Raw genomic sequence first — 22,201 nt, 5'->3', positions numbered from 1 at the left:
GGCGGGCGGCTACGTGGCGTAGTGGGCAAGGCGCTCGCCACGAATGCGGAGACGCTGGGATCGCCTGTTCGATCCCAGCGCTCCACATTGCTTTCAGTTTAGCTGGTTGTCCACAGTAATACACATTGGCCGTATTACGGGGAGGGAAACTGAAGGGTGGGGATCGGGCGTTGTGGACAGCGACTCCTACAGGTCGGTTGGTGCGCCTGCGCAGTAGAATCAGGAAGTGTCGGGGGCAGCGTGAGCCTCCCACGCGTTACTCCTCGCCACTGAGAGATCGAGCTGCGCAGGTGAAAAGATGCGACTGCCGTTACCTCAAGTACCGGAGGGGACTTGTGCTATGTATGACTTAGTCCAAATTGCAGCCGGCTTGTGGGAGGCAAGAAACAGCGTTCGTGACAGGGGAGGGTTGAATTGGATGATACGAAATTGGGATGGGAGAAAATATAGAAAATGGGAGAAAAAGTGGATTAAAAAAAAAAAAAAAACTCAAGGGCCAGGATAGATAGACATTTCCAAGTAAATCACATCTTGTTCTTTTCTTGTTTAATCTTGACTCCAGTTTGTCTCAGACGAGAAACCCTCAGACCTATCTTCTGTTTTTTATCTTCTCTTCTATGTTAAATCTATGTCTTGTTCTCTTAGAGTAATTTCCACGACAGCTTCTTCCTCCACGACCAGCGTTGCTGATTTATTGATTGAAAACTTTATTAACAGATTGCAGAATGGGTACAATACAGTACGGCTCAATACACAAATTCTTAAGGGGATGCAGACCAGAGAAAGACTTTCGTCTCGTTTACATCAGGGTCCCCCATTTTCAATTCATAATGACATTTATGACATACGCAACATACAGATATATATCATGACATTTCTGACATACAGGTATACAGTACTGTTACATTTGTGACATACAAGATATGCAAATATACAGTACTGTTAAACAGAGATCCTAACAGAAACTATATACATACGAGGGGGAGGAAACTGTACATGGGAGGGGGGGTTTGTACATTTATGGGGGCCAGTTTCGAATTGCAGCCTCCCGTAGGTGCTCTTTGAGAGCGGTTTTGAAGGTGGGTAGTGATTCACATTTTTTTTACAGCTGTGGGTAGGGCGTTCCACATTGCTAACTTGACTAATGTCTACAATAGTGGATACCCAAGCTAATGGATTGCTTTCCTGTCTACAACTGCTTTGCACTGTAATCATAACTACCTACCTCAACCTATAGTCCATGTATTACCGTTTACATACTTGTAAACCTAATAAACTAACCTACACTGTAGCACTCAACACTTTGATGAACATTGTTACTCAGCTGATAGAGTTGTGCCCTTCCTGATGACTTGTCGTACAGAACTTGTAAGTCGCTTTGGATAAAAGCGTCAGCTAAATGACTAAATGTAAATATTGTATGATAGCCATGTACAATAATTATATACTGTATATATAATTATCTACAACTGTTGGATATATCTTCATATAGCAGCCCTACGTCTACTGTATATCTGTATATCCCATAATACCAACTCCTACTAGATATACCACTGGCCAGTAAGGCTTACACCATAGGTGATACTGTCTCTCTCTGCACTATGACAGTTATACCTGCTCCAGGTGATACTGTCTCTCTGCAGTATGACAGTTATACCTGCTCCAGGTGATACTGTCTCTCTCTGCAGTATGATAGTTATACCTGCTCCAGGTGATACTGTCTCTCTCTGCACTATGACAGTTATACCTGCTCCAGGTGATACTGTCTCTCTCTGCACTATGATAGTTATACCTGCTCCAGGTGATACTGTCTCTCTCTGCACTATGATAGTTATACCTGCTCCAGGTGATACTGTCTCTCTCTGCAGTATGATAGTTATACCTGCTCCAGGTGATACTGTCTCTCTCTGCACTATGATAGTTATACCTGCTCCAGGTGATACTGTCTCTCTGCAGTATGATAGTTATACCTGCTCCAGGTGATACTGTCTCTCTCTGCACTATGACAGTTATACCTGCTCCAGGTGATACTGTCTCTCTCTGCACTATGACAGTTATACCTGCTCCAGGTGATACTGTCTCTCTGCAGTATGATAGTTATACCTGCTCCAGGTGATACTGTCTCTCTCTGCACTATGACAGTTATACCTGCTCCAGGTGATACTGTCTCTCTCTGCACTATGATAGTTATACCTGCTCCAGGTGATACTGTCTCTCTGCACTATGATAGTTATACCTGCTCCAGGTGATAGACTGTCTCTCTCTGCACTATGATAGTTATACCTGCTCCAGGTGATACTGTCTCTCTCTGCACTATGATAGTTATACCTGCTCCAGGTGATACTGTCTCTCTGCAGTATGATAGTTATACCTGCTCCAGGTGATACTGTCTCTCTCTGCACTATGACAGTTATACCTGCTCCAGGTGATAGACTGTCTCTCTGCAGTATGATAGTTATACCTGCTCCAGGTGATACTGTCTCTCTCTGCACTATGACAGTTATACCTGCTCCAGGTGATAGACTGTCTCTCTGCAGTATGATAGTTATACCTGCTCCAGGTGATACTGTCTCTCTCTGCACTATGATAGTTTTTTTTTTGATCCACTTTTTCTCCCATTTTTCTATATTTTCTCCCATCCCAATTTCGTATCATCCAATTCAACCCTCCCCTGTCACGAACGCTGTTTCTTGCCTCCCACAAGCCGGCTGCAATGTGGACTAAGTCATACATAGCACAAGTCCCCTCCGGTACTTGAGGTAACAGCAGTCGCATCTTTTCACCTGCGCAGTTCGATCTCTCAGTGTCGAGGAGTAACGCGTGGGAGGCTCACGCTGCCCCCGACACTTCCTGATTCTACTGCGCAGGCGCACCAACCGACTTGTAGGAGTCGCTTGTTCACAACGTTCGATCCCCACCCTTCAGTTTTCCCTCCCCGTAATACGGCCAATGTGTATTACTGCGGACGACCAGCTAAACTGAAAACAATGTGGAGAGCTGGATTCGAACACGCGAATCCTAGCGTCTCCACACTGGTGGCGAGTGCCTTGCCCACTACACCACCTAGCCGCCCTCTCTGCACTATGATAGTTATACCTGCTCCAGGTGATACTGTCTCTCTCTGCAGTATGATAGTTATACCTGCTCCAGGTGATACTGTCTCTCTCTGCACTATGATAGTTATACCTGCTCCAGGCGATACTGTCTCTCTGCACTATGACAGTTATACCTGCTCCAGGTGATACTGTCTCTCTCTGCACTATGACAGTTATACCTGCTCCAGGCGATACTGTCTCTCTGCACTATGACAGTTATACCTGCTCCAGGTGATACTGTCTCTCTCTGCACTATGATAGTTATACCTGCTCCAGGTGATACTGTCTCTCTCTGCACTATGACAGTTATACCTGCTCCAGGTGATACTGTCTCTCTGCAGTATGATAGTTATACCTGCTCCAGGTGATACTGTCTCTCTGCAGTATGATAGTTATACCTGCTCCAGGTGATACTGTCTCTCTCTGCACTATGATAGTTATACCTGCTCCAGGTGATACTGTCTCTCTGCAGTATGATAGTTATACCTGCTCCAGGTGATACTGTCTCTCTCTGCACTATGACAGTTATACCTGCTCCAGGTGATACTGTCTCTCTGCAGTATGATAGTTATACCTGCTCCAGGTGATACTGTCTCTCTCTGCACTATGACAGTTATACCTGCTCCAGGTGATACTGTCTCTCTCTGCACTATGATAGTTATACCTGCTCCAGGTGATACTGTCTCTCTGCACTATGATAGTTATACCTGCTCCAGGTGATAGACTGTCTCTCTCTGCACTATGATAGTTATACCTGCTCCAGGTGATACTGTCTCTCTCTGCACTATGATAGTTATACCTGCTCCAGGTGATACTGTCTCTCTGCAGTATGATAGTTATACCTGCTCCAGGTGATACTGTCTCTCTCTGCACTATGACAGTTATACCTGCTCCAGGTGATAGACTGTCTCTCTGCAGTATGATAGTTATACCTGCTCCAGGTGATACTGTCTCTCTCTGCACTATGACAGTTATACCTGCTCCAGGTGATAGACTGTCTCTCTGCAGTATGATAGTTATACCTGCTCCAGGTGATACGGTCTCTCTCTGCACTATGATAGTTATACCTGCTCCAGGTGATACTGTCTCTCTCTGCACTATGATAGTTATACCTGCTCCAGGTGATAGACTGTCTCTCTCTGCACTATGATAGTTATACCTGCTCCAGGTGATACTGTCTCTCTCTGCAGTATGATAGTTATACCTGCTCCAGGTGATACTGTCTCTCTCTGCACTATGATAGTTATACCTGCTCCAGGTGATACTGTCTCTCTCTGCACTATGACAGTTATACCTGCTCCAGGTGATAGACTGTCTCTCTCTGCAGTATGATAGTTATACCTGCTCCAGGTGATAGACTGTCTCTCTCTGCACTATGATAGTTATACCTGCTCCAGGTGATACTGTCTCTCTCTGCAGTATGATAGTTATACCTGCTCCAGGTGATACTGTCTCTCTCTGCACTATGATAGTTATACCTGCTCCAGGTGATACTGTCTCTCTCTGCAGTATGATAGTTATACCTGCTCCAGGCGATACTGTCTCTCTGCACTATGACAGTTATACCTGCTCCAGGTGATACTGTCTCTCTCTGCACTATGATAGTTATACCTGCTCCAGGTGATACTGTCTCTCTCTGCACTATGACAGTTATACCTGCTCCAGGTGATACTGTCTCTCTCTGCAGTATGATAGTTATACCTGCTCCAGGTGATACTGTCTCTCTCTGCACTATGATAGTTATACCAGCTCCAGGTGATAGACTGCCTCTCTGCACTATGATAGTTATACCTGCTCCAGGCGGTAGGTCGTCTCTCTCTGCATCTGCTGGAAGGCGCTCTTGGCCGCCTGGTCGTGGTGAACCAGTTTGTCTCGTGACTCCTTCAGGTCCCGGAGCAACTCCTCCACCCTGTTCTCCATCTGCAGACAAGAGGTTAGACAACAGGTTAAACAGAGCTCCATTTAGACAACATGTTAGACTGAGAGCTCCATTTAGACAACAGGTTAGACTGAGAGCTCCATTTAGACAACAGGTTAGACTGAGAGACATGCTCCATTCAGACCGAAGGCACATTAGCAAGACATCAAATGATGTAACCTAAAGGGATGATTCTGGCTCGTTTCTGGAAAGCTGATCTGTAAGCTAAATGATCTGCACACTAAATGATCTGAAGTGATGATTCCTGTAGTATTTATTTAATAATTGTATTGATATTGATTCAGGCCAGAACACATATGTTACTGTTTCATATTCTTTGGTTTGAATGCTTTGATGTCTGCATACATTCAGAAAGATTACAGACAGTCCAGTACTAGACCACCAGTGCAGTAGATACAGACTCATAGTTGCTATGTGACAACACCAGGATCCAGTGTCCACTATCAATAGGACGTTAACTGAGCAAAGAAATACTGTTGAAAGAAAATAGACTCAACCCCCCCCCCCCCATGGACTTTATACAATTAAAAGGCCCCTCCTCCTGCCAAACCCCTGGGTGGATTGAAAGCTTCCATTAAATCAATAGCAGCATCTGACACTAAAACCAACACAGCCAGTGATTGTTTTCCCTATAGCAACCAGCTGGAGGAGACGTGATGAAAGGAGGGGGAACTGTTGTATCGGATAAGCTTTGTGAATGAAAGAGCAAAGACCTGTCGATGTCACAATGGCTTCATGAATGATGTCACAATGGCTTTATGAATGTGCGCCATTGTAATATATCTATATACACAGGTGCATCTAAAAAAAATTATATTGAGGAAATATATTAGTTGCCTGCATGCCGGCCCTCGCAGCCTTGATTCATGCAAAAGGAGCCCAGAGTCCCGACGAAGTATTGAGTGCATATACTTTTCAGTAGGCCGACATTTCTGTAATATATTTTTTTTGTATTGGTCTTATGTAATATAAAAATTCTCAGATACAGAATTTTGGGTTTTCATTAGCTGTAAGCCATAATCATCAAAATTGAAAGAAATAAAGGCATGACATATTTCACTCTGTGTGTTATGAATCTATATAATATATGATTTTCACTTTTAGAATTTAATTACTGAAATAAATGAACTTTTCCTCAATATTCTAATTTATTGAGATGCACCTGTATATTAACTTGTCCCTGTGATAATGGTAACTTGTCCCTGTGATAATGGTATGTTTTATGTAGGTTGTATAAAAAGACACCTAAGTGATCACCTTGCGGAACATAAATATGCCATTAGAACTACTAGAAGACTACCCTATGAATAGACATTCTATGCAAGGTCATGACAAAATTATTCTTTGTTGAAAATCTAAGCATATTAGACCACTAACAAGGACTGGAGCATATTAGACCACTAACAAGGGCTGGAGCATATTAGACCACTAACAAGGACTGGAGCATATTAGACCACTAACAAGGACTGGATCATATTAGACCACTAACAAGGACTGGAGCATATTAGACCACTAACAAGGACTGGAGCATATTAGACCACTAACAAGGGCTGGAGCATATTAGACCACTAACAAGGACTGGAGCATATTAGACCACTAACAAGGACTGGATCATATTAGACCACTAACAAGGACTGGAGCATATTAGACCACTAACAAGGACTGGAGCATATTAGACCACTAACAAGGACTGGATCATATTAGACCACTAACAAGGACTGGATCATATTAGACCACTAACAAGGACTGGAGCATATTAGACCACTAACAAGGACTGGATCATATTAGACCACTAACAAGGACTGGAGCATATTAGACCACTAACAAGGACTGGAGCATATTAGACCACTAACAAGGGTTGGAGCATATTAGACCACTAACAAGGGCTGGAGCATATTAGACCACTAACAAGGACTGGAGCATATTAGACCACGAACAAGGGCTGGAGCATATTAGACCACTAACAAGGACTGGAGCATATTAGACCACTAACAAGGACTGGAGCTTTAGACCACTAACAAGGGCTGGAGCATATTAGACCACTAACAAGGACTGGAGCATATTAGACCACTAACAAGGACTGGAGCTTTAGACCACTAACAAGGACTGGAGCACATTAGACCACTAACAAGGGCTGGAGCTTTAGACCACTAACAAGGGCACAATAGTAATGACTCTGACACAAACACACTGTCCTGTTTATAATGACTGTTTATCATCACACCGTCCTGTAGTGACCGACATGTGACATAGGGTTGTGCAAACTTTCACACAGACATATTGGACTTTGACTATTTTGGCCAAATCTATATTTTCCTAATTTCACTGGGCTGTATATAATGCTTCCTGGAACATGTGAATCATAATGACACCACACATTCCAACTCTTTAAAGACGCTATAGATAACCTTTTTATGTAAAGTTTATGTTTTATGTATCTTTTTATTTTTTACTTTATTTTTCATCCAGAGCTTTTAGAAAGGTGCAGAATAAAGTAAGTATTGATTAATACATTTATAATAAAAAAAAATTTGGTGGGTCCAAAATTAATGTTGTCGTTTACATGTTGTGTGCATGTATCCCCTCCCTACTTCTCATTTCCCCACGATGCCGGTGCTCTAGTGCGACATCTAGTGGCTGCATGTTATCTAGTTTCAAGTTTCAAGTTTCTTTAATAGTTGTCATACAGAAGTACAGAATACTTTTATACAAAATGCTTCTTACTGTTACGCTCCAGAGCCTGTGCTAGACAAGATAAGTATGAAATAAAATAGTATAGCATGTAATAGAAGTAAAAATAAGAAGTCACAGTGTTCAGTATAGACATATGTACAATGTTCGATGCAGAATAGAAGTAACTGAGTTACCATACAATATACAATATACTATGCAATGTACTAATATACAATACTATATAGTGCAAAGCAGAAATGGGATGAGGTACAATTTAGGTACAATTTACAGTAAGGTGTACGAGTTGTAGTGCAAATCCTTTACCAATAAATATAAAGTGTGTTTAGGTGATCTAAAGTGTGGCACCTTTAACTCAATAACTCTTAAACCCTCTAACCAAATGAATGTTTACAAGGCAAATAGGCTTTTAATACACCAGTTCCTATACCAATCAAGATGGACGAGGACGTCACTGCTGACCTTTTTAACGGTGGACATGTGTTGTCTTTCTGTCTCTGACCTCCTCTTCAGCTCCTCTCTCATGGTGTCCTTCTCTGAGCAGATTCCCAGGATCAACTCCTGGTGCTTCTTGTTCTCGTCAAGCAACCTGCAAAAAAAAAAAAAAAAAAACACACCACACACACACACACTTTAGACTATATGAGATCCCACAACAGTGACAGTCTGATTAACCGATCTATGTAAGATCCCACTACAGTCTGATTATCAGATCTATATGAGATCCCACTACAGTCTGATTATCAGATCTATATGAGATCCCACTACAGTCTGATTATCAGATCTATATGAGATCCCACTACAGTCTGATTATCAGATCTATATGAGATCCCACTACAGTCTGATTATCAGATCTATATGAGATCCCACTACAGTCTGATTATCAGATCTATATGAGATCCCACTACAGTCTGATTATCAGATCTATATGAGACCCCACTACAGTCTGATTATCAGATCTATATGAGATCCCACTACAGTCTGATTATCAGATCTATATGAGATCCCACTACAGTCTGATTATCAGATCTATATGAGATCCCACTACAGTCTGATTATCAGATCTATATGAGATCCCACTACAGTCTGATTATCAGATCTATAGGAGATCCCACTACAGTCTGATTATCAGATCTATACGAGATCCCACTACAGTCTGATTATCAGATCTATATGAGATCCCACTAGTCTGATTATCAGATCTATATGAGATCCCACTACAGTCTGATTATCAGATCTATATGAGATCCCACTACAGTCTGATTATCAGATCTATATGAGATCCCACTACAGTCTGATTATCAGATCTATAGGAGATCCCACTACAGTCTGAGCCTCATAACATTGGGTTTCTGCTCCTTTGGCAGAGCTTCTATGAAGAGGTAGAATGTTTGGACAGTGAACTGCTGTCACTCACTAAATACATTTGAAAACACAGGTTTGTTTGACAAGAACATTCATTGTTTTGCTCCCCACACCCTCCCTCCAACATCGAAGAGGGGGGAAGGTTTAGACGTGCCACAAAGAAATGGCTAGCCAGTGAAGTATAGAATTAGCCACGTCTAGGAAGGAGAGGGTAGGGAGTGTTTTTTATGGGGTTGCTATATGTTTTATTATGATGCTGTTTTTTTATTATGATGATCTGTTTTATTATGCTGCTCTTATGTTTTATTATGATGCTCTGTTTTATTATATTTTATTATGATGCTCTATGTTTTATTATGTCTGTCCATGTCCAAAATCAGGGACCATGATGGAAATAAGTGCTTGCACTCTCATGTTTTTATCCCTTGGATGCTGTCTTTTACTCCACAATAGAAATCAATCAATCAATCAATCAATCTCCCAGCTGAGCTAAAGTAATCTTCATTGACCTCAAAGAATGACGTATTTTTTTTACTGAATCTCCTCCTACTGTTGTACCAGATCATTATTCATCTACTACTGTTGTACCAGAGCATTATTCATCTACTACTGTTGTACCAGATCATTATTCATCTACTACTGTTGTACCAGAGCATTATTCATCTACTACTGTTGTACCAGATCATTATTCATCTACTACTGTTGTACCAGAGCATTATTCATCTACTACTGTTGTACCAGAGCATTATTCATCTACTACTACTGTTGTACCATAGCATTATTCATCTACTACTGTTGTACCAGAGCATTATTCATCTACTACTGTTGTACCAGAGCATTATTCATCTACTACTGTTGTACCAGAGCATTATTCATCTACTACTGTTGTACCAGAGCATTATTAATCTACTACTGTTGTACCAGAGCATTATTCATCTACTACTGTTGTACCAGAGCATTATTCATCCTAGTACTGTACTGTTCCACCTGTTTCTCCTATTTCTTTAACTCAGACACATAACCAACAGCGCCTCCGCCTCCAGGATAATAAGTCTCTCCACACCCAGCCTCACAGACCTAAACAATATGGACATCACACGCATTGTGACCTCAATAGAACAGGACATCACACACCCAGGACTCAATCACTACCTCACCCTGCTGCCCTCTGGGCAAGAAACAGATCCTCACAGCCATAGCCACCTTGAACAGAAGGCCTCGCTGAACAGGACTGAGTGTGTGCTGCTGTCTGTTATTGTATGTTGTTACTGTGTGCTGTTGTATGCACTGTTTTGACATGATGTTGTATGTACCGTTTGGTATGTTGTATGTTGTTATTGTGCTGTTGGATATGATGCATGTTGTTACTGTGCTGTTTCATATGTTGTATGTTTTTTGAGGGGTAATTTCCACATAGAATGTAAGGGGGGAGTACCAGTGTCCTTGAGCGAGTCATTCCATTATCTAGATGCAATACTCCACTCACAACAGGCTAGTCCCAGGGTCGTATCACTTACCTCTTGATAGCCTTCTCCTGCTGGCCATACTTGTACTGGACACACTTCTGGAAGACCAGCATGGAGCCATCCTGGTCTGTGGGCAGACCATTGGTAGGTGGACTGCCTCTCCTCTGCCCTCCGCTGCCCCCTTCAGGTAGCGGGCAGGACAGCAGCTCTGCCTCCAGCTCCTCCAGCAGGGAGTCCTGAGACAGCGAGCGCTGGATCCGAGACATCAGCTTGCGGCTGCAGTCGGTGTCGTAGGGGCTGGAGGAGACGTCGGACGCAGGGAGGATGGAGGCTGGAGGGCTGGAAGCCGAGGGGGAGCTCACTGCGTCGGAGCCGGGGGTCGATGGGCCGTTCGAGATGCCCGAGTCGGGGGTGGAGGTTGTGGGGGAGTTTTGGGGAGCAGCGTCTGGGGTGCTTGACGGAGGAGTTTCCATCATTGCGTTGCCGTCTGTGAGCGAGGGTTCCATGGAACACCTGGTCACTGAGGCACAGGGCAGCACTGTTCCACCCCAAGTAGAGGAAGGACGGTCGTTCACTCCTTCCAAAGCCAGTGGACTTGTTCCCTCCAGAACAGAGGGCAAGGTTTCTACCACCTCGTCCAGGGCAGAGGTCAGGGCCAAAGCTCCACCGACCCCGTCTGGAAGAGGAGACAGAGGTCCGCCATCCTCCTTGGAGGCTGTACTGCCGTCACAAGTGGCGTCAACGCTGAGCCCATTCTCCCCCGTCTGTGTCTGGCTGGGAGTCTGAGCGCTAGGCTCAGTCTGAGTGGGAGTAGCGCTAGGCTCAGTCTGAGTGGGAGTAGCGCTAGGCTCCGTCTGTGTCTGAGTGGGAGTAGCGCTAGGCTCCGTCTGAGTGGGAGTAGCGCTAGGCTCCGTCTGGGTCTGGCTGGGAGTCTGAGCGCTAGGCTCCGTCTGGGTCTGGCTGGGAGTCTGAGCGCTAGGCTCTGTCTGGGTCTGACTGGGAGTCTGAGCGCTAGGCTCTGTCTGGGTCTGGCTGGGAGTCTGAGCGCTAGGCTCAGTCTGTGTCTGAGTGGGAGTCTGAGCGCTAGGCTCCGTCTGGGTCTGACTGGGAGTCTGAGCGCTAGGCTCAGTCTGTGTCTGAGCGCTAGGCTCCGTCTGGGTCTGAGTGGGAGTCTGAGCGCTAGGCTCCGTCTGTGTCTGACTGGGAGTCTGAACGCTAGGCTCCGTCTGTGTCTGAGTGGGAGTCTGAGCGCTAGGCTCCGTCTGTGTCTGACTGGGAGACTGAACGCTAGGCTCCGTCTGGGTCTGACTGGGAGTCTGAGCGTTAGGCTCCGTCTGTGTCTGGCTGGGAGTCTGAACGCTAGGCTCCGTCGGGAAGTCGGCCAGTATGAGCCCTGTGGTTTCCGTCCACTGCTGCTGGTTGAGTTGAGTGTCTTCCTCCAGGCTATAATGCCCCTGAGCCATGTCTCTACCGTCTGCAGATTTCACCTCCGATCCTTCCATTGGGTAGGTGCACAAGGTGGGGCCAGATGGTTCCATCATGGTCCTCTCAGCTCCACATCTGGGTGAGAGAGAGAGAGCATTATTGAGAGAAGGAGAAAAGCTATATTGGAGGAAAGACCAACACCAATACTGGTATAAGATAAGAGTAAATTCCTGGACAAAACAGTATCATTATCAGAGAATTCCCCCTATACTAAAAGCATATGCCAACTTAAGAGCCAATTGTAACATACATAACACCCAACATTTAGGTTAAAAGGTCACTTCACTAGTGGTGGAACATATATACTAAATACATGTTTGTCCCATGAGCTCAAACTAATTATCTAAGTAGATAACTACACTGCTCAGTAAAAGTAATGGAACTCAGTATTAGCAGATGGTACTTAAAGGTCCCATGTTTTGCTATTCCTTTCACTATTTGGGCAATTTTACACCATTCCTGTGAGTCTATGGAACACATCTGTAACTTGGTAACTTGTTTCAAATGACAATATATACCCCTGTGGATATTATTGCGTGGATCGTGAGAGTGTGCGTGTGCGCTATGATACTTTGCAGCGGGTTGATGTGGCACGGGTGCCGACGGGGGGAGCGGAGAGCGGGCGGGCAGGAGAGGGAGGGAGATGGAGGGATGCGGAGCGTTTTGCGCACGCTCCCGATTCCCCACGCACATGCATGGTCGGGAATGTATGTGGGGGTGCTCCGTGTCCCCCTCTCTCTCTCTCTCCCTCTCTGTCTCTCCTTCTCTCTCGCTCGCTCGTCACAGTCCGTGTCCCGACTGCGCGTGCGTGCGTGTGTGTGTGTGTTTGTTTCCCCCGCGAGCGGTCGGTCGGTCGGTGTAAAGTGCTCCGTGTCCCTGTCCCCCTCTATCTATCTCTCTCTCTCCCTCCCTCGTCACAGTCTGTGTCCCGACTGCGTGTGTGTGTGTGTGTGTTTCCCTGCGCGAGCGGTCGGGAGTGTGTGTGGGGTGCTCCGTGTCCCTCTCTCTCCCTCTCCGTCTCTGTCTCTCTCCCTCGTCACAGTCTTGTCTCAACTGAATTGGAGCAATCCGCAAAAATTAGAATTAGAGACACAGACCCCATTGATACAAACCCCATGTTGCTAGAAAACAATGCTAAACACTGGAAAAGGCAATTTATAAGACGGGGTATCTTTAAATATCCAATTTTTTGGATAGTGTAACATTTGACTTCCTACTACTGTGTCATGACTGTGGCTATGCCTCTACAACTACTGTGTCATCATGACTGTGGCTCCACCTCCTACTACTGTGTCATGACTGTAGTTCCGCCTCTACTAAAACTACTGCGTCATGACTGTAGCTCTGCCTCCTACTACTGTGTCATGACTGTAGCTCCGCCTCTACAACTACTGTGTCATGACTGTAGCTCTGCCTCCTACTACAACTACTGTTATGACTGTAGCTCCGCCTCTACAACTACTGTGTCATGACTGTAGCTCCGCCTCCTACTACAACATTTACATTTAGTCATTGAGCCGACGCTTTTATCCAAAGCGACTTACAAGTTTTGTACAACAAGACAGCAGGAAGGGTACAACTCTATCAGCTGAGTAACAATGTTCATCAAAGTGTTGAGTGCTATAGTGTAGGTTAGTATATTAGGACAAGTGCATGACAATAAGGTTAGTTAGGGTTAGATTTTTTTTTCTTCATTTCTAACATTCAAATCAATGCATCGATTCTAACACATTAGAATCAATGCATTTCGATTAATCGATGCATCGTTACACCCCTAGTACCGATTCACGTGAGATCCGCCTGTGCCACATTTCGGTACTGTAAAAAAATTTATAATAATAAATAAATAAAAAATGTAAGTCCGATGACGTCAATGTTTAGTTTACCGCAAAACGAAACCTATGAAGTGTGCCGCACGTTCACGTCAACGTTCACACGCACAATACACGCTTACCTAGGATTTGACTTGATTCAACAACAAAGCAGTCGGGGCAATGGCAAGCCGAAAACGATCGCAGGTGTTGTTGTTACACTTTACTACTACTGTGTCATGACTGTGGCCCCGGCTCCTACTACAACTAGTGTACTGTGTCATGACTGTGGCCCCGGCTCCTACTACAACTAGTGTACTGTGTCAGGACTGTGGCCCCGGCTCCTACTACAACTAGTGTACTGTGTCATGACTGTGGCTCCGGCCTCTACAACAACTACTGTGTCATGACTGTGGCTCCGCCTCTACAACTACTGTGTCCTGACTGTGGCTCCGCCTCTACTACAACTACAACATTCTATTACAAGATCCTACCTCCTTCTGCAGAAACAATAGGATTGTCATTTCCCAGAAACAATAATAGGATTGTCATTACCTCATCTGATTCCAATGCAACCTGACTGGCTGAGCAGTTACCAACTGTCCAAAACAATCACACACACATTTGGGTGTGACTCATCGTTGTGTATATACCTCTGCCTACCTATTATTACCTAAATATAAAGATAAATTCATCATTAGTGAAAATGAATCCATTAATAAAATATAGAATAGAACATGCAATGCAAACTAGTTTGGTTCCGGATGAAATATAATTCAGTTAATGTGTCATACCTTTCATTTATATTTTATATTATAAAATAAGATGGCTGGGGTGGAATTAGTAAGGTGTACATATAAAGGTTGTATACTGTATGCAACCTTTCTTTGGGGAAATGCAGTTCATATTTGACTTAGAGTGGGGAGAAATCCAATGTTTCATTAAGACAAAGACACAGTCATGTAATCTATTTTAAGATAATATTTTGACATATTGCACTGGTGTTGCTTAACTTTCAATTAGTTGAGCATGTCAGGCATGCCTGACTACAGCCTGAAATCGTGTTCTGTGCCTTCCTTGCTAACTGGAATAGGCAATTGGTAACTTTGCATAGTCTAAAACTTTTTTTTAAAGTTAAAATGAATGCAAAGATTAAGCTGTCTACATCGGATTATTTTTAAAAGCAAAATAGGAGAGAGGAGAGAATTTGGATGATGTGCATTTGTCCTCCTGTCTCATCCCCTCCTGTCTCATCCCCTCCCGACTCATTGAGTTGTGACCCAAAACACTGAGTCTCTCCTGGCTGCTTTTCAGCACTTAGATGAAGAAATTGGCTTAAGTAATGTCATTGAATTGACCTTTACTCACACATGTGCTCCTAAATAATTTTTCCAGTTCACACGCATCTATTTTAGTCACAAATGCGAGTGAAACTATTGTACTGTCGAGTCCTGGCTTTAGACAGAATCACAAACGGACAACAGAAGCTTAGGGAAAAAATAGACGATGAGAGCCTTCACTTTAAGCCAGTACCACGATGAGAGCCTTCACTTTAAGTCTATAACACAACAAGCGCCTTCACTTTAAGCCAGTACCACGTGAGAGCCTTCACGTCTATATTAACAAGAGCCTTCACTTTAAGCCAGTACCACGTGAGAGCCTTCACGTCTATATTAACAAGAGCCTTCACTTTAAGCCAGTACCACGATGAGAGCCTTCACTTTAAGTCTATAACACAACAAGCGCCTTCACTTTAAGCCAGTAACACGATGAGAGCCTTCACTTTAAGCCAGTACCACGATGAGAGCCTTCACTTTAAGCCAGTAACACGATGAGAGCCTTCACTTTAAGCCAGTACCTAGAGCCATATGAAATCCGTTTTATTTTTTTCCAAATTCCATTTTATTTTTTTCCAAATTCCGTTTTTTCCGTTTTAATATTTCAAAATTCTGTATTTTGCTTTGTACGCGCATTTTACCATCAGAAATAGTGTCTAATAAGTGGGAATGAATAAATGTCCACAATTTAATAAGATATAACAGTCCATTTAATAGGGCTGTCTTAAATACTTCGAAGCTTCGTTCAATGGGCATGGGATTCGAATATGAAAATCAAATTAGATTATATAAAAAATAAAGATATTTCTTTTTATTTTTGTGCAAAATCAACTCTGCATCTCTTTGTTAACTACAACAAGCAATGCTGTTTGTTATTTAAGATGAGGTCGGACTCGGCACTGACAGATTTGTGTTCATTGTGCTGCTTTTATAAAGCCTAAAATGACGGCTTACAATATTTCATGAAAGCAAAGTGTTTTGTTTGTCTAAGATTTTAAAAGGTTTAAACTTTACAGCACTGACAACGTTGAACAAAGTGCTGTACAAGTCCCACAACATTAAAAAAAAAAAAAAAAAAAAAAAAAAAAAAAAAAAAAATTATTAATAATTTTTTTTTTTTTTTACATTATTCCATTTTTATTGCTCAATTCCGCGATTCCGTCCGCGATTCCGTGATCGCGGATTCCATATGGCTCTACCAGTACCACGATGAGAGCCTTCACTTTAAGCCAGTACCACGATGAGAGCCTTCACTTTAAGCCAGTAACACGATGAGAGCCTTCACTTTAAGCCAGTACCACGATGAGAGCCTTCACTTTAAGCCAGTACCACGATGAGAGCCTTCACTTTAAGCCAGTACCACGATGAGAGCCTTCACTTTAAGCCAGTACCACGATGAGAGCCTTCACTTTAAGTCTATACCACGATGAGAGCCTTCACTTTAAGTCTATACCACGATGAAAGCCTTCACTTTAAGTCTATACCACGATGAGAGCCTTCACTTTAAGTCTATACCACGATGAGAGCCTTCACTTTAAGTCTATACCACGATGAGAGCCTTCACTTTAAGTCTATACCACGATGAGAGCCTTCACTTTAAGTCTATACCACGATGAGAGCCTTCACTTTAAGTCTATACCACGATGAGAGCCTTCACTTTAAGTCTATACCACGATGAGAGCCTTCACTTTAAGTCTATACCACGATGAGAGCCTTCACTTTAAGTCTATACCACGATGAGAGCCTTCACTTTTTTTTTTTACTTATATTTACCCAGGCAAGCAATTAAGAACAAATTCTTATATACAAAAGCAGCCTGTCCAAAAAGCAAAGGCCTTTTGAGGCTGTAACAAAAACAAGGTTATGTGTATGCATACAAATAAATAAAATACTAAATTACAGTAGCAATAGTATACAAGGACAACAATAAATAAGGGAGAGAGAAGGAAAGGGAGAGGGAAAAAGAGAAAGGGAGAGTGAGAACCAGAGGGAGAGAGAGGGAGAGTGAGAACCAGAGGGAGAGAGAGAGTAGAAGGGGGAGAGGGAGGGAGGGAGGTAGGTGAGGGGGCTTAGGGGGAGGAGAGAATAGTCTGAGGGCTATGCGTAAGTCGGCTGAGGTTACATGGGGGGGAAAACAACAACGCATTTTCGAATGATTTCATTTGCACGTCCAAGTCGAACAGCGTTTTAACTGGCATTTTCGTTTCCCCAGCAGCAACGCTCAAAAGGTGTTTTCGTTGTCAAAAGTCCCATGGAACGGTGTCATGTAACCTCGTGCGAGCCATGTCGTTTCTGTAGTCGAGCGTGGGCGCATGCCCTAGACACCAACGTTCACGTCACTTGAGGGAAAAAAACTATTTTAACTTAACCGTTCTGCTATCGGTACTCGAGAATTATAGTTTTTTTTCCGAGGAATTTAAACGTCGCAAACTGATCTTGTTTGCCGTTCTCTCCTATCTCTCCTCTCTGCCCCCATACGGGGCTGCGCTGTGCTTTTTACACACACACTCGCGACTCGAGCCGCTCACACATGCACACACGCACGCTCTGTGTGCGCAATGAGTACCTGCCTGCACATGCTCAGTGTTGAATTCAGTGATGAGATCCGTTGCCATCTGAGTGACCACTCCTAGCTTCTGGCAATGAGAGAGCTCAGGAGACAACGCGTCGTCTAACCTGACTGTTTTTTCACGAGTGAAAATGCAACGTTGCGTTTTCCCCTCGTGTAACTTCAGCCTACACGTTGAGATCCTTCACTTTAAGCCTATAGTATACCACGATGAGATCCTTCACTTTAAGTCTATACCACGATGAGATCCTTCACTTTAAGTCTATACCACAATGAGATCCTTCACTTTAAGTCTATACCATGATGAGATCCTTCACTTTAAGTCGATACCACGATGAGATCCTTCACTTTAAGTCTATACCACGATGAGATCCTTCACTTTAAGTCTATACCACGATGAGATCCTTCACTTTATGTCTATACCACGATGAAATCCTCACTTTAAGTCTATACCACGATGAGATCCTTCACTTTAAAGGGGAACTCCAACATTTTGGGAAATTAGCTTATTTAACATCTTCCCTGGAGTTAGACAAGAAGATACATACCTTTTTTGTCTCTGTGCGTGCATTTTAGCTTTGGGAATAGACGCTCTGTTAGCATAGCTTAGCTTCATCACTGGAAGTGAGGCAGGACAGTAGCCTTACAGTGCCTTACAGTGTATTGCAAGGTCTGACATTGACCAAATTTGATATGCATGACCTTGGTGGGCTCTAGGTCAACTCCTGAAAAGGGGGTCAATGTCAGACCTTGCAATCAAAAGTTAGGGGGCGCACTGAAATTATGGCAAGGGTTATTAGCCCCCTAACTTTTGATTGCAAAGTCTGACATTGACCCCCTTTTCAGGAGTTGACCTAGAGCCCACCAAGGTCATGCATATCAAGTTTGGTCAATGTCAGACCTTGCAATATACTGTAAGGCACTGTAAGGCTACTGTCCTGCCTCACTTCCAGTGATGAAGCTAAGCTATGCTAACGGAGCGTCTATTCCCAAAGCTAAAATGCACGCACAGAGACAAAAAAGGTATGTATCTTCTTGTCTAACTCCAGGGAAGATGTTAAATAAGCTAATTTCCCAAAATGTTGGAGTTCCCCTTTAAGTCTATACCACAATGAGATCCTTCACTTTAAGTCTATACCATGATGAGATCCTTCACTTTAAGTCTATACCACGATTGGCGGCTAGGTGGTGCAGTGGGCAAGGCGCTCACCACCAATGCAGGAGACGCTGGGTTCGAGCCCAGCTCTCCGCATTGCTATCAGCTTGGCTGGTCGTTCATACTAATACAATTGGCAGTATTAGGTGGTGGGAAGCTGATGGGTGGGGATCGGACGTTGTGGACAGCGACTCCTACAGGTCGGTTGGTGCGCCTGCGCAGCAGAATCAGGAAGCGACGGGGGCGGTGTGCCCTCCAAACGCAGACCCCCGGCGCTGAGAGATTGCGCTGTGCAGGTGAAAAGATGCGACGGCTGCTTCCTCGAGTACCGGAGACTGAGAGGACACGTGATGTAAGGTTTAGTCCACATTGCAGCCGGCTTGTGGGAGGCATGGCCTAACAGCGTTCGAGACAGGGGAGGGTAGAATTGGACGATATGAAATTGGGATGGGAGAAAAATAGAAAATGGGAGAAAAGTAGATAAAAAAAAAGTCTATACCACGATGAGATCCTTCACTTTAAGTCGATACCATGATGAGAGCCTTCACTTTAAGTCTATACCACGATAAGATCCTTCACTTCAAGTCTATACCACGATGAGACCCTTCACTTTAAGTCTATACCACGATGGGCGGCTGAGTGGCGCAGTAGGCAAGGCGCTCACCACTAACGCAGGAGATGCTGGTATCGAGCCCAGCTCTCTGCGTTGCTACCGGCTTGGCCGGCTGTCGTACTAACACAATTGGGCAGTGTTAGATGGTGGGAAAGCCGGAGGTTAGGGATTGGACGTTGTGGACAGCGACTCCTACAGGTCGGTTGGTGCGCCTGTACAGCAAAATCAGGAAGTATCGGGGGCAGTGTGAGCCTCCCACGCGTTACTCCTCGCCACTGAGAGATTGCGCTGTTCAGGTGAAAAGATGCGACAGCTGCCTCCTCGTGTACCGGAGTCCGGAGGGGACACGTGATGCAAGGCTTGGTCCTCACTGCAGCCGACCAGTGGGAGGCATGGTCTAGCAGCATTCGAGACAGGGGAGGGGAGAATTGGAAATACGAAATTGGGATGGGAGAAAAAAATTGAAAATGGGAGAAAAAGTGGATAAAAAAAAAGTCTATACCACGATGAGATCCTTCACTTTAAGTCTATACCACGATGAGAGCCTTCACTTTAAGTCTATACCACGATGAGAGCCTTCACTTTAAGTCTATACCACGATGAGAGCCTTCACTTTTATGATTTTAAAGCTGTATTTTCCCTCAAGTAAGAACAAGTGTAGAGTGCAACAGTATGACAGGGCCCGTCAGTACCTGGTACTGTTAGGTTCCAGCAACCTCCCCATTAAAACACATGGCGGACAAATATCATTCAGTTGGGTAAAAACGACCGGTCTGCATTATCCTGGTTATTCATTGCTTCCTAAAGAACAAGCGTACATATCTTCCAAAAAGGTTGGCAGACCTAGTTATGTGCAAAGTCCCTCTGAACTTCTGATACAAGAATGTCTTTCATAATTTGTAAGCTGCAGTAGAACAGCCCTATAACCAGCCAAGGGAGCATTGTGTATAGAATTAAGTGTTAGTGAGAACACTGCGTGAATGATATGGTCAAACACCTGGCTAGCCTGGTTCAGTCAGGGCTATGCTAATGCCAGGCCTGTATGTTGTAACAGAGTAAACTGGCTAGCTAGACTGGGGGAGGGAGGTGGTAATGTTAGGTTAGGAAAGGGTCAGCAAACTGGTAATGAGTCAATGTTTCTCTAACGGCCGGTCTGACACATAGTCGCAAGGTTGCAAAGCATACTTTCTTACATGGTAACAACAGCAAGACAATGTAGATACTGATTGCAGTGGCGATGCTCCTCAGTGACAGGTGTCTGTCAACAAGTTGCCAGCCGAGACAGTGGAACTAACCATTAGACCGAGATAATAAAAACACACACAGCAGCACAACAACAGCATAACCTGGCAGCTGTCAATCAGTGTTCCATTAGTGAGCAGGTAATACATCCGCTGCTGACAATCAAACAAGCAGCTAACGTGGGCTAAGCTAGAATGAATGAAAACTTTATTTAACAGATTGCAGAATGGGTACAATACAGTACGGCTCAATATACACACAATTGTTAAGGGGATGCAGACCAGAGAAAGACGTTTGTCTTGTTTACATCAGGGTCCGCCATTTTCAATTCATAGTGTAACGTTAAATAATAATATGGCATAATAAGAATCAACCAACGTCGTTATAAAACGCCGAATATATTTAAATGTAACGTTGACTAATCTCGCTGATCCAACTAAGCTAGACTGATACCTGGCAGCAGTCACTAACGCTAGCTAGCGAGCTAACGTCCTCTGATTAGACCAGTTAGCTTAGCTTTAGCTCCAGACAGCTAACAGCTCAGACAACAACAGACAGGACAGAACCCAGTCCACCCACCATGCAGGATGATGATCCCAGGTCAGTGTGGTTAGATCAGTGCTGACGACCTGGTTGTGATTATTAGCTTTGAGCTGTGGGCTGAGTCTCCACTCTCCAGCTGGTGACACATCAACAAACATGGCCCCTGCAGGAAGGAGCTGTGCTGGGATGTGACGTCACGTAGGCTGATCTTTAATTATGAATAACATTTGGATACAGAATCAATGACATGAAAAAATAATAATATCAGGCCTCACGTGTTTAGTATGAAGCACACAGCGGTTCGTCCTCCTTTTCTTCTGCGAATACTAGATGAAAATTGGGTTCAGTACGTTTCCTCGATTTACCCTGAAAAGACTAATAAAGGTGCATTTCCACCGATTCCAGTCAGGACGCGTTCAACCTGCTTGGATGGGCGGCACTGATACAGGGAGGTTCTGCCGACATGCCGTCACACTGGCAGCCCCGCCCACTGCTATTCAGAACGCAGTTTCGGCCACTCCCCTCACAAAAGGCCAAAGTTTCAAAACATACTTTCAATTGGCAGAACAACCAGCCACTCAAATAGGCAAGTATGCAAAATATGTCAATATCATAAACATATTGGCAAACATAGATACTGGACTCCAGTACTATCCCCCCCATGCTGCTTTGACACCCGAATTTCCCCAAGGTGATTAATAAAGGATCATCTCATCTTATCTTCCATCCTAGAGGCAAATCTTTCCTGTGACAAAATGGCAACCAATGTAATAAAAAAAAGTCAACCAACGAACAAGATTCTTGTACCGGATCTCCTCTCTGGTAAACAAGAATACCTTGAAGACTCTAACAGGACTCGGAGCACTCATTCAAGGGTACTATTGTACCA

The 22,201-nt window shown here is 44.1% G+C and overlaps 1 protein-coding gene across 1 annotated transcript in view; it reads right to left on the bottom strand.

Annotated features, from left to right (window-relative positions):
• ccdc186 (coiled-coil domain-containing protein 186) overlaps window positions 1-21,473 on the bottom strand; it is an 84,685-nt gene extending 63,212 nt beyond the window's left edge. The window contains exons 1-4 of the mRNA XM_084326720.1: window positions 21,349-21,473; window positions 10,608-12,116; window positions 8,188-8,314; window positions 4,887-5,015 (exon numbers count right to left, since the gene is read on the bottom strand). Coding sequence (XP_084182846.1) covers window positions 4,887-5,015; window positions 8,188-8,314; window positions 10,608-12,097 — 1,746 coding nt within the window. The 5' untranslated portion in view covers window positions 12,098-12,116; window positions 21,349-21,473. The remainder of the gene's footprint in view (window positions 1-4,886; window positions 5,016-8,187; window positions 8,315-10,607; window positions 12,117-21,348) is intronic.
• Window positions 21,474-22,201: the final 728 nt, after the last annotated feature.

Source organism: Notolepis coatsorum (assembly GCF_963971535.1).
Source record: "Notolepis coatsorum genome assembly, chromosome: 12".
In the NCBI taxonomy this organism is placed as follows: domain Eukaryota; kingdom Metazoa; phylum Chordata; class Actinopteri; order Aulopiformes; family Paralepididae; genus Notolepis; species Notolepis coatsorum.
Note: the sequence above shows the minus strand (reverse complement) of the source record. Positions and strands in the feature narration are given on the sequence as shown.